We start from the raw sequence: 16,096 nt of genomic DNA on the forward strand, positions 1-16,096 counted from the left end.
CCTATGGCCTGCAAGGCGTCTATAGCGATGATAATTTTATTAATACAGATGAATAGAGGAACATGTATACTTAGCCACATTAGTGGGCATTATTTTGAATCATGAACACTCATTTTTCCTCATTAAATTGTTTGTAATAAGAAACCAAATAAAGTATTTGTCTTCACAAAAATAAAAATGTGTTCCTGACTGTACTCTGTTATTGCCTTTTAAATCTGAGGATTCACGAAATAAATGATTAGTTAAGTTTCAACACTGACTGATTTATGTTGTTCAGTTAGACGTTACTCAAACCAAAAGTCTAGAAGAGTCCACGTTGGAAAACCTGGAAAATCTCATCTTCAAAATCTAATTTAAACCTGGAAATTTGATGTACAAACAAGAAGAAATATAAATCCAGCACTATTTCTTGGTCGCTAATCAAATGTATGCACATTTGTGACATTAACAATGCTGCTTTGTACAAAAGATCAGATTTCTTTTTGGAACTTTTTCGGACCATTGGATAATAAGAATCATCAGATTTAGCAAAGATTTCTCCGTTCAAAATTCTGAACTTTTCACTGAAGTTGACTTTTGAACCTCACCGATAGGTCTGTAGTGAAGTGCATTATTTTAGATTCCAAAAATGACCGCAAAGGATTTTAAAAGATCAAATAGTACATGCATTTTCAAATATTGTTTCTTAAACATCAATTGTAATTAAAAAGTACAATAAGGAGGTTTATGCATTTGTTTTCATATCCAAACTATTTAATTTTAGAATTACTGTTTTTTTTCACTACTGTGGTCCCATACAAACAATCTCAGAACACTAAAAATAACACTTCAAGGTATCCACAAACAATCTCACTAAAATATCTATATCAAAAGCTGCTGTCACTATACAGTATAATCATTTAAATTACAGCAAAACTAAGGCACATGGCACACATAAAATTGTGTATTTCTTATATTCCTAGCATATTGTGCAATTACTTCAAAATGAGTGTAATAATTGATACAATTGTAGTAATTTATTTATTTTTCTTTTTACTTCATGGTCATCACTGTTATATGCATTTGAGAGTCCTATCAATACGAACAAAAGGACATATAAAAGATATTCATCATCATTTCTTTCTTTTCTCCACAATCTTGACGAAGTTCTGAATATCTTCTGCCAGTAACTGTGGCTCCTCCATTGCAGCGAAATGCCCCCCGTGAGCCATGGGAGTGTAAGTCTTGAGCTGATGGCATTTCTGTTTAACCCACAGTTTAGGGGTGTGCAGCACTTCATTGGGGAAAGAGGCAACACCCGTCGGAATGTAAACTGGGAGCCTATTGGGCAGAGAAGACAAGGCACACTGAAGAAGTAATACTAAAATATTTTACATTCGACACTTAAAATGAATGTAATTTCTTAAAATTAGTTTTGTAGACAAATGTACTTTTTCTAAATACTATATACTGTATATATTTTTTATAAAGGAAAAAGTGGTTGTCTAGACTATTGAGTAGTAGTAATGTGTTATGCATTTAATGACATAACTAGCATTGAATAACAAATAACAGCTTCACTTCACGTTAATCAGAGTCTGTTGTTCTCCTACTTTGCATGGGGCTGGTTGAGGCCTTTGCCAAAGTTCTCTTTGTAGAAACGCATGGAGGATATAATGGACCTAGAGGTCCAGTAGATCATCACATTTGTCAGAAGATCGTCAAGAGAAAACTTCCTGTTGGGGAATGGACAGAAACTAGTTAACCAGACAGGTGAAAAAAAAAAAAAGGACTTAAAGTTGTACTTAAATATGACTACTTCTCCAGTCCACCATCCTCCAGGTTCTTAAATTCAGGATCAGTCCATGTTGAAAACTTCTCCAAAATGTAAGCAGCCAAACCAACAGGAGAATCATTCAATCCACGACCTGTGCAACATAGTTAGGCTTCTAATTCTATTTGGTCATTTGAGAAAATCAAATACATAATTTGATAGGCCAATGCCGTCCACAGATCCATATGTGTAGATAATATTTTTGAACATACAGTAAGTGTCTATTCAAAGGTGCACAATCCATCCAGCTATTTATGAATGCTAGAATATGTTGTTGTCTCACCCACAGTGTCTGGTTTAGTGGATTGTATGTGCATGTATCCTGACTCCTTTACTGCATCCAACACAACTTTCTCCATACAGGGGAAGAGGCGTTTCACATCATGATCAGTAAAACCAAAGAGTTTGGGGAACCATCGACCCAGAAGAATAGACAATACCATGAGAAGGCTTGGTTTCGCGGGGGGAGCAAAATTAACATGGAGGCCTTTCACTGTGCTGGGGAGAGAAAATAAAGAGGAAAAACTAATGTTATTTAACTGATGTTGTATTTCAGTGTTCCCATATTTGTATTCCAATATTTCATCCTAATTTGGATATTCCAGAACAGAAATTAAGCTCAGTCGACAGCATTTGTGACCATGTTGATTACAAAAAAAACAGTTTTGACTTTTTTCTTTAAAAAAAAAAAAAGCAAAAATTGAGGTTATAGTGAGGCACTTCCAATGGAAGTGAATGGAGCCAATTTCTGTAGGGTTTAAAGGCAGAAATGTGAAACTTCTCATTTTATAAAAGCACATATTAATTCTTCTGTTAAACCTGTGTATTACTTGAGCTGTAAAGCTGTTTAGATTTTTGTTATTATGGCCGTTTTAGGTTTATGGCATTACATCGTCATGGCAATGAAGTTGTACAATTGGATATAACTTTACACTGATAAGGTTAGTAGCGATTTTATCACACTGAAATATTTTAACATGCATATTGCTTATGTCTTGTGGCTATACTTTTGAAACAGTATTTTACTGTTAACCAATTGACCCCTTTCACTTCCATTGTAAGTGCCTCACTGTAACCTCAATATTTTTTTTAAAGAAAGCTGAAATGAGTTTTTGTGGTAATCAACATTATGCCACAAATGCTGTTGATTGAGCTTAACTTGTATTGAACCTGGAATATACCTTTAATACATACTTGGGCTCCAGTTGGGCCATATTAGTGGTAATAAGCGACCCCCAGTCTCCTCCCTGAACATAGTACTGGCTGAAACCAAGTCGCTTCATCAGTTTATTGAAAATGTGTGCAGCACATACGGAGTCAAAACCTATCCAAAACACATTATGACCTTCAAAAACTGAAAACATTGTAATAAATACTTTATCAATTCAAAATAATACCACATCCTTAAAGACCTTAAGTATTAATGTACAAAATATGTACACTTAAAAATGTCAAAGGAAAGTGCAAGTGTTATGTTTGCTACTTTACCTTTCTTATGTGGGGCCTCTGAGAAGCCATAGCCAGGAATGGAGGGACAAATGACTTCGAACGTTACGTCATCAGGGCTGGCTGGTTCCGTAAGCAAGGGAATAATCCCATAAAACTCATAGAAAGAACCTGGCCATCCATGTACCATCATCAGAGGCACAACACTGGTTCCCTCAGACAGGTTCTTGGGTTTCACATGGACATAGTGGATATCAATACCTTTGTAATAAAGATGACCACACAAAAATGTGTACTTAAATTAGTACATAACAGAGCAAAAATAAAATGTGTTGTTTTAAAACAATGGATATTAAAGACTGAAGATCGACCGATTTGGCTGATACTGATAACTAAGGTGGTGGAAAATGCTGATAACCGATTAATTGGCCAATAGTTTTTAAAATCAATTCATGGAATGTTAAAAAATGTCTTAGTCTTTCCATATTAAGATGGGCAAAGAGGTAACAAGAGTCCATAATGAATAAAATCCCAGATGCAATTGAGCTATTGTGGCTCTGTAACAATGCTCGATATTATGTATTTATAAAATTGAGCTTTTTATAGCCTATATATTCTCCAGATTAATTTTAGAACACTTATCTAATAAAAATAACAAAATATACTTTGAAGTGAGGATAAAAATATGTGTTAATATTGTCAACGATTAAAGAGATTCAGTAAAATCCCCATGAGGTGTCAGTAATTGTTTTTATTTCACCTCTAGAGGCCGATGTTTTATTGTTAAACCAAGTCATTCTAAAGCCCAAAGTATACTTCAGTCAGACTCGAATGCTAGGCACTTTCGTCATCATCAGAGAGTTCGAGTACTGAATGCGTGCGGCCCGATTTTTCTAACCACGTATACTCTGAACGCGCAAGTGCCTGGAAGAAGCTCTGGAAGAAGATCACCGCTAAACAACAGGAGATGACGGTAAAAACAACAACAGAGGATGTAAACGTCAAGAGTGCATGTGTGAGGAGATCAGGAGATATCTGCAATTGTAAAGATGACAGGATCTGCAACTCAAGTCTGAATGAATATATAGCATCTTTATGGGTCTAAACGCCTGAAGAGAAATAGTCCAGTATCTCATAGCAGACGTAGCGTGCATGCGCCAACCATCTGTGTATGCACCCACAGTTATATGTAGAAAACTTTGAAAGGCTAGCGTTTGACTGTATGCAGACGCTAAGTGTTTGCGTCAAAACCGAAGTATACTTTAGGCTTAACTGTAGAATTCTCCAGCGCCTGACACGGAGGAACACAGAGGAATTATAATAATTTATTTATTTTTTTTAAGTATCTGCAACTATTGGCATAGATTTTTTCAGATAACCGATAGATCAAAAAAGTAACTATTATTCTTATTTTCTTCTTGGTGCCTGTGGTGTTAAAATGTGTAATATGTACAAAACAGAAATATTCTAATAAAAAAAAAATTGTATTGTGTACAGAAGGTTACCTTCAATTTTGGTTTTGAAATGAGGATATCTGTTCAGTTTGTCCACTTGTTTTCTCCAATTAAAATCATTCCTCCAGTAAGACACAACCTTCTCTAGGTATTTGGAGTTAAAGCCATAGTGAAACTGACTGTCTTCAAGAGAAGGGAAGGAGCGGGTCTGATCTAGCCTTCGATGAAGATCCTAAATACAAAAACATCTGTGCTCATTATGTAATTTTGTATGTAGGCCCACCCAGAATATAAGAGATTATTATTTGACTTCAAATATATATTTATAATATAGTTTTAAAAAATCCATAAATTCTGATCTCTGAAAGTGTTAAAGAACTGTCTGAATGCGGTGCTTCTCTGTTGTTAACGAAAATTGTGTAAAAAATAAAATAAATAATTGGGCGAAAACTTGACCCATCCATTTTTTATTGAGGCCCATCCAAAAGAATTTCCTGGCTACGCCCTTGTCCATGGAAGAAAGAAAGTCATAAATGTAGGTTTGAGGGTGAGTAAATTATGACAGAATTTTAATTTTAGGATGAACTATCCCTTTACATTAATTTACACAAACATGGTCAGGGTGACAGTGCACTATTCAATCACACTGTCTCAATTATAATTCTTTAGCTGTTAATTAGCTCCACATACAAGGCCATTACAACTTCTTTTCTACCTCAATCTCCTCTGGAGTTGCCTCAATTTTAAAAGGGCGAATGCTGTCATCCTCTGGTCCTTGGGGATGAGCCCCCACACCCCACCACCCATCCTGTGCTTTCAGGATACCTTTTTTCTTCTTCAGGATCACTAGAGCAACCACTGCCCCGAGCCCCAACGCCACTGCCAGCTCTGTGTACATGGTGCAGAGCCCTGGAATAAAGCAAATAACCTTTTTTCATCCAAAAAAGGACAATCTCACTGGAGTAACATGAAGTTATGTGTCCTGCACAAGTGCACAGTGGTAATGGTTCATGGCTCATCCCTTTGAGGATTTGAACCCATAACCTTTCAGTCAGCAGCCCAGATCTTTAACCACCAAACTACAGGAATTTGTTGCACATAGGAAAATGGAGCAAAGTTCTATTGTTGCACAACATTACCAGCAATGGGATTAGTGTGGATAAAGCTCTGTGGTTCCAACAAGTGGGTCAAAAGGCATGACATTGCTTTTCCCTGTCTAACCCCTAATACACACCAAAAACCCTGTAAGCAGACTGTGTGCCATTATAAAGGAAGGAATATGTGCAAATAGTGCTTAACACAAAAATAGCATGCACCATAACCTCATCAGACATGACTTTAACAAATTTAGCTTTTTGCAGAGTCAGATGGCATCAAGAAGACTTTCTTGGCATCTGAATAATTAACATCTTCATTAAAACTATTGTGGAATTCTTGCAGAAAATATGCAGAATTATTGTTTTCAGTCCTTTGTAAGAAAAGAAACTATGAGCAAAAACAGAACATGCACAGAAGTATTTTTGCAACCAGTATTATGTCGCATAAGTTAGAATTTACTCAAATTCCCATAATGAAAGTGCTGTATGTCCAGAGTTTTTGCATAATCAATATGAATGAGAGTAATAAAACATCCAAAGAGCGAGCCGAGCTAAAGCAGTTTACATCGGGAAATAACTACGCACTAAATGATTGTTATGCTGTTGTTGTTGTAGATTAACATTAAATAACACATAATCTTCTTCTATTAAACATGCAAAAACACGAGAATAATAACACTCACCTCAATAAGTAGCAAAGGAATAATGTGATCGTTTGGCCCTTGATACGCAGAAATATAACTCCAGTGCAACATGGGAAATGTAGTCAAAAATGAACTGCGCGTACTCCCATACAAAACCTCATTATGGAGGTTTATTTTTTTATTTTTTATTATTATTATTATTTTTTAATAGAATTATTGCTACTTTTGTAAAATCACAATGAATTAATAGTCTCTTTCAAACAGTGTAAAATATATAGAAAATATTTACTTCTATCAGAAAACAGCAGTAGTAGCTAATACTAAATTACTAAATTGGTACTTTTATTCACCAAAGTGGCATCCAGCTGATCACAATGTATAGTCAGGACATTAATAACGTGAAATATTACTATTACAATCTGAAAAATGTTTCAGAACTTCTTAAACTACTTCAAAGAGTTCTCATCAAAAAATCCTCCATTCGAAGCAGTGACAGCTTTGCAGATCCTTGGCATTCTAGCTGTCAGTTTGTCCAGATACTCAGGTGACATTTCACCCCACGCTTCCTGTAGCGCTTGCCATAGATGTGGCTGTCATGTAGGGCACTTCTCACGCACCTTACAGTCTAGATGATCCCACAAAAGCGCAATGGGGTTAAGATCCATAACACTCTTTTCCAATTATCTGTTGTCCAATGTTTGTGTTTCTTTGCCCACTCTAACCTTTTCTTTTTGTTTTTGTTTCAAAAGTGGCTTTTTCTTTGCAATTCTTCCCATAAGGCCTGCACCCCTGAGTCTTCTCTTTATTGTTGTACATTAAACTGGTGTTGAGCGGGTAGAATTCAATGAAGCTGTCAGCTGAGGACATGTGAGGCATCTATTTCTCAAACAAGAGACTCTGATGTACTTATCCTCTTGTTTAGTTGTACATCTGGCCTTCCACGTCTCTTTTTGTCCTTGTTAGAGCCAGTTGTCCTTTGTCTTTGAAGACTGTAGTGTACAACTTTGTATGAAATCTTCAGTTTTTTTGGCAATTTCAAGCATTGTATAGCCTTCATTCCTCAAAACAACGACTGACTGACGAGTTTCTAGAGAAAGCTGTTTTTTGTTTTTACCTAATATTGACCTAAAGACATGCCAGTCTATTGCATACTGTGGCAACTCAAAAACAAAGACAATGTTAAGCTTCATTTAACAAACCAAATAGCTTTCAACTGTGTTTGATATAATGGCAAGTGATTTTCTAGTACCAAATTAGCAATTTAGCATGATTACTCAAGGAGAAGGTGCTGGAGTGATGGCTGCTGGAAATGGGGCCTGTCTAGATTTATTCAAAAATGACTTTTTTCAAATAGTGACTATACTTTGTGATCAGTTGAATGCCACTTTGGTGAATTAAAGTACCAATTTCCTTCCGAAACAGCAAAATCTTTACATTATTCCAAACTTTTGGCCGACAGTATTTATATATATATATATATATATATATATATATATGCATAAAACATTTCTTATTTTTTAGAAATAGAGGTTGTACTTCACTACTATCTTTAAAGATGATTTATAGCAATATTTATTGTATAGAGTGCTGTACAAATCAATTTTAATTGAATTATAAGTGTTTCTCTTCGTGGTTCAACATCTTAATTTTTTAATATAAAAAGGACACAGTAAAATTATATAAAAATTAATATATTTTCCATTAAAAATTTGATTGATTAATTTTGCTTTAGTACAATGGCACTATAAAAGCCAGTTTTATTATTATTATTATTATTTTACTTTTACAAACAACATGACTTTATAATATAATAATGACTATTTTTCTCATAGAGGGGGTCCCTCACAAGGGGATCATCATATTTTATGGGTTTTTAAGTTTGAAAACCCCTGCTGTAAGGTACATTTTTGTGAGTTGGGCAGCTATACACACAAAGATGACCAAATAGTTTTCTGCAATATTCATTATATAAATTACATCAAGGTCAACGCCATTTCACATGTAGTTTACATTTGACTCTTTCTCTCATGAGCCCAGTTAGATTACGAGTCAGCATATTCTTGTTATACATTTATACACTCACAAACACTTTATTAAGAACACTATGGGCCTAATAAAGTGCCTGACGTGGTCTTCTGCTTCATGTTGTGCAATCTGAGATACTACTCTGCTCACAACAGTTGTACAGGGCTGGGTTTCCCAAAAGCATTGCAAGCTTATGTTGATCGTAAAGACCATTAGCACCAATTGTTTCCAAGATGTACTTAGCTTACGATGCTTTTGGGAAACGCAGCCCAGAGAAGTTATCGGAGTTATCATAGCCTTTGCGTCAGCTCGAACCAGTCTGGCCATTATCCGTTGACCTCTCTCATCAACAAGGCATTTCCGTCTGCAGAACTGCCGCTCACTGGATGTTTTTTTTTTTGGCACCATGAATAAACTCTAGAGACTGTTGTGGGCAAAAAATCTAGGATATCAGCATTTCCAGAAACACTCAAACCAGCCCATCTGGCACCAAAAATCATACCACTGTCAAAATAACTGAGATCATATTTTTTCCCCATTCTGATGGTTGATGTGAACATTAACTGAATCACTTGACCTGTATCTGCATGAATGTATGCATTGCAATGCTGCCACACAACTGACTGATTCGATAATTGCATGAATAAGTAGGTGTACAGGTGTACTAATAAAGTACTCAGTGAGTGTAAATGCACAACAGCTGTATATTTGTACTCTCTTTGATGTTGCATGCGTTTCACACTCTGAAAACAACAACCAACATCAGAGTTCCAATAGCTGTTGAAATAAGCTTTAAATTGATTTACGCGTTTCTTGTTATAATAGCAAAAACAAAAACAGCCCTGTCAGCTTTACGATCATAAATTATGCCTAACCTCTTGGTAACTGTTTTAATAATAATAAAGTTCATTTAGTGGAAATATGCATATCATCAGACACTGAAACAGAAATAATTCAACAACAAAACATTTATTTAGGTACATTGTACATCATGGATAGATATACAAACTTCAGGACTGGGACTTAAATTTCCATTTGCTTTATAAGAAATAAAGGAGGTCCTGGATTAAAATGTATTCCCTTGATGTTGACGCAGTTAAATCCCACTTTTAGACCAAATTAATGAACACTAAAATCAACAGTGTAACCATTACTTGGTCCGACCTAAGCAATAACACAAATATCCATCTCGTGGGAAGTTCCCGCTGCTTGCTCCATCCAAGATAGCATGATGTTGTATATTCTCAATATAGTCAATAAACATCAACCAAAATTCTCCATCCTCCTGTATTTCTGGGTCATGTAAAAGTTGTCAGACTCCTTTGATTCATTCAGTCTGTTTCCATGGCTCCACTGTGTGACTCTTTGGAGACCATTAATCTCATCAATTTGCTGTGCAGTTTCTCAATCTTCTTTACATCTTGGGCCTGATCAGTCTTGTACTGTAAACACTAAGATAATCTTAAATTAATATAAGGTGATCTACAAAAGGCATTTTTGTGCAAACAATTTCAAGGGCTCAAAACTTACCACAGCATCATCTGTGACTTTTATACAAAGGTTTCCATCGCAGTGTCGATATTTCAGAACTATTCTCACCTGAAACAACAACAACACAAACATAAACATAAACATCTAGACACAAATCACAAACGGAGCGTTAGAAGATACATGCGAAGATACCCTCTGCAACAGTATTATTGAACACAAATTTTAATTAACGCATTCTAGTTTTAAAATTCAAAATAATTGATCTAGTGCAACAGTACATATCTGGTTTGAATGCTGCTGTCCTTCTCTGCCTCAGTTACAGAAATATATTAAACACATACAGAGATACAAACGCATGTGCATACATATATATATATATATATACGGCACAACTTTTTAAAAATACTGCTCTAAAATTTGCTCTGAAATACTCTTTCTACAGGGCTTAAATAACAGAAAGCTACATTTTCACTGTAAAACAACAACAGCAATATGTGATCATGATTTGTGCTTTTAGCATGAATTACCTTCATCGGGTCCGTCAAATAGAGTTTTTCGGCCGCTCGGGCAAACTCTTCCCATGTCTGATAATAAGGCATAATTTAAATACTAAACAAAAATAAGCTAGTTTATTAAATAAAAGTAAGTTTAGAGGCGTCTTAAGATGCAGCTATTTGAAGCACTAATCAGGTGGCCTATAATATGGCCACCGGTAATAGGAGAAAAACACACTCTGATTGGTCAGCAGCTGAGCGGACCAATAGAAAACGTTTATACTGTTATGTGGCCACTACACTGGCTGTGGCTGTGTTTCTTTTGGAAGGCTGCATGCTAGGTAGGACGCGTCCTTTGAAGGCTGCAGTATACCGAGCGTCCTCCTATAAACAAGTCTCGTTTAAACGAGACGGCCTTCGTAGGACAAATGGAAAGAGAACTCATCATGGTTGCTATGACAGCACGCCACTCTTTAACAAGCGCGAGGGCTTCCAGTGAGAAGGTAACAAAGTCCCTTTAGAAGGGAATGTATGAGGTAAAATTTAGGAGAGTTATAAAGATGTAAAGAGAAAAGAAAATAGATTTTACAGGTGTAACTTTAGTCTAATACTTTATTTTAATTATATATTAATATAATAATACATTTTATATACGCTGCATCCATCTACTTCAACTTGGGAATGAACATTTATTGCGTTTGAACATCATATTTATGGGCAAATTGGCTTCAATTTTTTTTTTTTTTTTTTTTTTTTTAGACATTTCCGTTGAAGCAAAGAATTGAGGGTTGTGAGTGCCCACGAAGGATACACCTCATGCGTCCTCCGAATTTCTCTTTACGTCTTTATAACTCTCCTAAAATGTACCTCATGCATTCCCTTCCAGAGGGACTTTGTTCCCTTCTCACTCAAAGCGCTCGCGCTTGTTAAATTTATCATTTTTACCATCACTTAGTCTCCTGCCTTCTTCTGTATTCCCCCTGCTGGCTCTTAGGCTGGTAGGAGAGTGAGTTAACATAACAAGCTGCTGATGTTGACTGGGTTTGGATATCAGACGGATATATGATCTGACATATGGATATCTATGGAAATCTTCTGACGGAGAGAGAGGTCTTGTGTACACTGGATCTAACATGCATTTTCACTGCCTCATGTTTTCATATTCTAAGCATATCACTGAATACTGTACATGGCATCACATATCTGTCTATAGGCTATATACATAAGCGGTGGGTGAATGAATTGCAGGATAAAGGTACATCAAATAAAATTAAGTAAATAAATAACATTTAAAATACAAATAAATTTTTCCCATCTGCATCCATACATTAATTTCAAGATTTTCAAATTGCAGGTTCTGCCTACTGTGCAATGTTCACACTCCATACAAAACACTCTAAATGTTATTTGCACAGACACCAGTATTCATATTGATAATTATACATCTCAAATTGATGCCTATCAATCCATCATTCTTCATATAACACGTAATACGCGTGCGCATGACGTCATCGTTTTCACAAATTCACGTTTTTGAGTGTTTACATGGAGACGATAACGGCATCGTTTTCACAAACTTGCACTTTGAAACCCGTTTTCAAAAGTTGGCGTTTTCAGGCCCCAAAACGCCGTTGTCGTGAAAACAAACAGCCAAAACGCATAAAAAGTTTTCCGTTTTTAGCTAAAATCGTGTATACACTGTTTCGTGTTAAAGCGACACTGAAAACATTAGTGCCTGCTCCCCGGATCACAATTCATCTAAACTATCTTTTCGGAAAGGTAATTACGTTTCAGCGTCAAACGCAGTTAAACTTAAACTATATCTGTTAATCTTTTAACATATCTTCTGTTTTCCCTTGTGAAGCTTTAAAACATTGTCGTTGGATAATTTGTCATAAATGAATCTGTGGTGGCATAATAAAGTTTATTTTGTGAATATTTTGTGCCATCTCTTGTTCATTTGGTAAAAAACGTAAACAGAAATTATGCATTTATTATTATTATTATTCATTGCTTTGGTACTACTTTCAGAAGTGGTAAGTTTTCAAAACTCTTAGTACAAAACTCTTAACTGATCACACTTCTAGATCACACACCTTGTCATTCTTTCAAAACCTGATCTCATGCTTTCATTACGATTATGATTTCTTTCCATGTAATCATTGTTTCAAAACACATGATTATTGCTACATGTAATAAGAACATTTGGTTTAATCACAGAAACACAACAGTATGGTCTTTTGTCAATTTAGTACTTTAAACATTAAGTTAATTCAATAGCAAACAATGCAAGATACATGTTCAAATCACCCTTGATGCTGAATAAAAGAAGTTACTCCACTACAATACACAGTTGACACAACAGGCATTACACTTAAATTAGCTAACCAAATTGACAGAATCCATTATGCATCCATTAACATATTTATCCAACATATGATCAAAGAAAACATCAAAAGTCATTCATGCAAATATACAGTATATATATATACACACACACTGGCGGCCAAAAGTTTGAAATAATGTAAAGATTTTGCTGTTTCGTAAGGAAATTGGTACTTTATTCACCAAAGTGGCATTCAACTGATCACAAAGTATAGTAAGGACATTACTAACGTAAAAAACAGCACCATCACTATTTTTTGATCAAATCTAGACAGGCCCCATTTCCAGCAGCCATCACTCCCAACACCTTATCCTTGAGTAATCATGCTAAATTGCTAATTTGGTACTAGAAAATCACTTGCCATTATATCAAACTAATTAAATGAAGCTTAACATTGTCTTTGTGTTTGTTTTTGAGTTGCCACAGTATGCAATATACTGGCATGTCTTAAGGTCAATATTAGGTCAAAAATGGCAAAAAAAGAAACAGCTTTCTCTAGAAACTCATCAGGCCGTCATTGTTTTGAGGCAAAAAACTGAAGATTTAATACAAAGGTCTTCAAAGACAAAGGACAGCTGGCTCTAACAAGGACAGAAAGAGATGTGGAAGGCCCAGATACAACTAAACAAGAGAATAAGTACATCAGAGTCTCTAGTTTGAGAAATAGACACCTCACATGTCCTCAGCTGACAGCTTCATTGAATTCTACCTTCTTCTAAAAAAGAAACAGAACCACTTTTGAAACAGAAAAACAAAAAGAAAAGGTTAGAGTGGGCAAAGAAACACAAACATTGGACAACAGATAATTGGAAAAGAGTGTTATGGATCTTAACCCCATTGAGCTTTTGTGGGATCAGCTAGACTGTAAGGTGCGTGAGAAGTGCCCGACATGATAGCCACATCTATGGCAAGTGCTACAGGAAGTGTGGGGTGAAATGTCACTTGAGTATCTGGACAAACTGACAGCTAGAATGCCAAGGATCTGCAAAGCTGTCATTGCTGCACATGGAGGACTTTTTGATGAGAACTCTTTGAAGTAGTTTACGAAGTTCTGAATATTTTTTCAAATTGTAATAGTAATTTTTCACATTATTAATGTCCTGACTATTCATTGTGATTTGTTGAATGCTACTTTGGTGAATAAAAGCACCAATTTCTTTCCATAAGAGCAAAATCTGTACATTATTCCAAACTTTTGGCGGTCAGTATGTATGTACATATATGTAATTTACAGTATTTTTACAACAATACTGTGGTTGCATTGTGAAACAATAGAAATAAATTTAAATTTATAAAATTTGAAATAATGTCAAATAGTAAGGCCTCTGTTACTGTAACCACAAGGTCAACAATGATGGGCCAGACCTCATTCGAATTGCCAGTATGCTGCCTCCATCCCTCTGATGTCCACCTTATTTTTCACATTTGCACTAAATGTGCAAATGATTATATGGAATTTTAATATTATTTTAACCACTTGTCATTTAAAATTTAAACATTTTACTTGTCATGGTATGCTCGTAGACTAACATATTTAATTATTATATAAGTACTGCAGTGTTACACATTTCACAACTTGACCAACATACAGTGACTATTATATTATAATGACTATTAAAGTTTCTCATTTCCATTGTTCAGGTGTAAAGTATTGTCCAGTGACTGTTGCTGAATGGTGATAAGTTGTCACTTCATACCTGTAATTTTTTGCAGTGCTGATCAGGGCGGTCCGATCATAATCGTTTATGATTACTGTGATTATTATATTTTTTAAAATCTTTTAAATCTTTTGAATGAACAAAGATAAACGATTATACTTTTAAAAGAATAGTTTACCCAAAAATGAAAATTCTCTCATTTACTCACCCTCATGCCATTACAGATGTGACTCTTTCTTCCGCTGAATACAAACAAAGATTTCTAGAAGAATATTTCAGCTCTGTAGTTCCATACAATGCAAGTGAATTCAGTACCAAAATTTTAAAGCTCCAAAAGCACATAAAAGCAGCATAAAAGTAATCCAGATGACTTCAGTGGTTAAATCCATGTCTTCAGAAGTGATATGATAAGTGTGGGTGAGAAACAGATCAATATTTAAGTCCTTTTTATTATCTCCATTTTCACTTTCACATTCTTCTTTTGTTTTTGGTGATTTATATTCTTCATATATATTGCCACCTACAGGGCAGGGAAGAGAATTTATAGGAAAAAAAGGACTTAAATATTGAATTGTTTCTCATTCACACCTATCAGATTGAGTCTGAAGATATGGATTAGAACACTGGAGTCTTATGGATTAGTTTTATGCTGCCTTTATGTGCTTTTTGGAGCTTAAAAAATGTTGGTACCCATTCACTTGCATTGTAAGGAACATAGTTGAAATATTCTTCTTAAAATTTTAGGTAAAACTAGACCTGACTGAAACTTTACTGCTGCTGAGTCCATGTAAAGTTATATGCAATGTATATTTTTTTAATGTCCATGCAACTGGGTTTGCTCTTTCTATATCAACATCACTTACAAGTATAGAAATCACAAGTAAACCACTGAATATGGTCTCAAAACAATTGCATTGATTTTATATGATGGTGGGTTAGGGTAGGAGAGAGTAATACAAGTATCTTGAGGCCCAAGCAAATTAATCTATTTTGTAACTATGCTGCATCAGTATTTACCAATAGATGGCAGTGTAGATTTTCCACTTTTTTGAGATTGTATTACAAATTAGTGGTTCTCAACCATGGGGCAGGGATCCACTAGGTGGCCTCAGCAAACTTCCAAGGGGGTCTCAAGATGACTGGAAACTATTTCAAACAAGTTATTTCAAATTATGATAAATTCATTTAAATGCTGAAATGAGTTAAAATCATGATGTAGGCCAACAACATATAAACTAACGGTTTTAGAAACGTCTGGAATGACTAAATAAATAATGATAAGTATTTTAAACTATTGACACTTCTAGGTTCTGTGGTTTTAAAAAGTTGAGAACCACTTTCCCAAAGGATCTCCCTTTGAAAGTTGTATCCTAAGTGTTCTCAATTTGTCTTTTGTCATGGACTCTGTATAAAAATCATATACCACATTTCATAAGAATCAGAGATAGATGAGTGACAACAGTAGCTGAGCTGGTAACTGAGATGTGGGGATTTAAGCCTGCTCAAGTCAAAAACTTTAAACACTTGTGATGAACCATATCAAACAGATCTTTGACCCTCACCTCTGTCAACAAAGCAGGCACTCCAT

General features: G+C 35.2%; 2 protein-coding genes across 2 annotated transcripts; both read right to left on the minus strand.

Annotated features, from left to right (window-relative positions):
- Nucleotides 1-731: 731 nt before the first annotated feature.
- On the minus strand, nt 732-6,564 carry LOC127415710 (epoxide hydrolase 1-like). The gene is made up of 9 exons (XM_051654543.1): nt 6,494-6,564; nt 5,429-5,622; nt 4,765-4,945; nt 3,302-3,520; nt 3,008-3,137; nt 2,097-2,311; nt 1,799-1,907; nt 1,593-1,715; nt 732-1,320 (listed from the first exon to the last, which is right to left on the minus strand). The coding sequence occupies exons 2-9, from the start codon at nt 5,609-5,611 to the stop codon at nt 1,113-1,115; spliced, it is 1,368 nt and encodes a 455-aa protein (XP_051510503.1). The 5' UTR covers nt 5,612-5,622; nt 6,494-6,564; the 3' UTR covers nt 732-1,112.
- A 2,865-nt stretch (nt 6,565-9,429) lies between these two features.
- On the minus strand, nt 9,430-10,670 carry LOC127415713 (signal recognition particle 9 kDa protein-like). The gene is made up of 3 exons (XM_051654548.1): nt 10,498-10,670; nt 10,010-10,078; nt 9,430-9,930 (listed from the first exon to the last, which is right to left on the minus strand). Exons 1-3 carry the CDS (start codon nt 10,567-10,569, stop codon nt 9,811-9,813), a joined length of 261 nt encoding a protein of 86 aa, XP_051510508.1. The 5' UTR covers nt 10,570-10,670; the 3' UTR covers nt 9,430-9,810.
- Between the last annotated feature and the right edge of the window lie 5,426 nt (nt 10,671-16,096).

The sequence above is a fragment of the Myxocyprinus asiaticus genome, chromosome 25 (genome assembly GCF_019703515.2).
Source record: "Myxocyprinus asiaticus isolate MX2 ecotype Aquarium Trade chromosome 25, UBuf_Myxa_2, whole genome shotgun sequence".
NCBI classification, from domain to species: Eukaryota; Metazoa; Chordata; class Actinopteri; order Cypriniformes; family Catostomidae; genus Myxocyprinus; species Myxocyprinus asiaticus.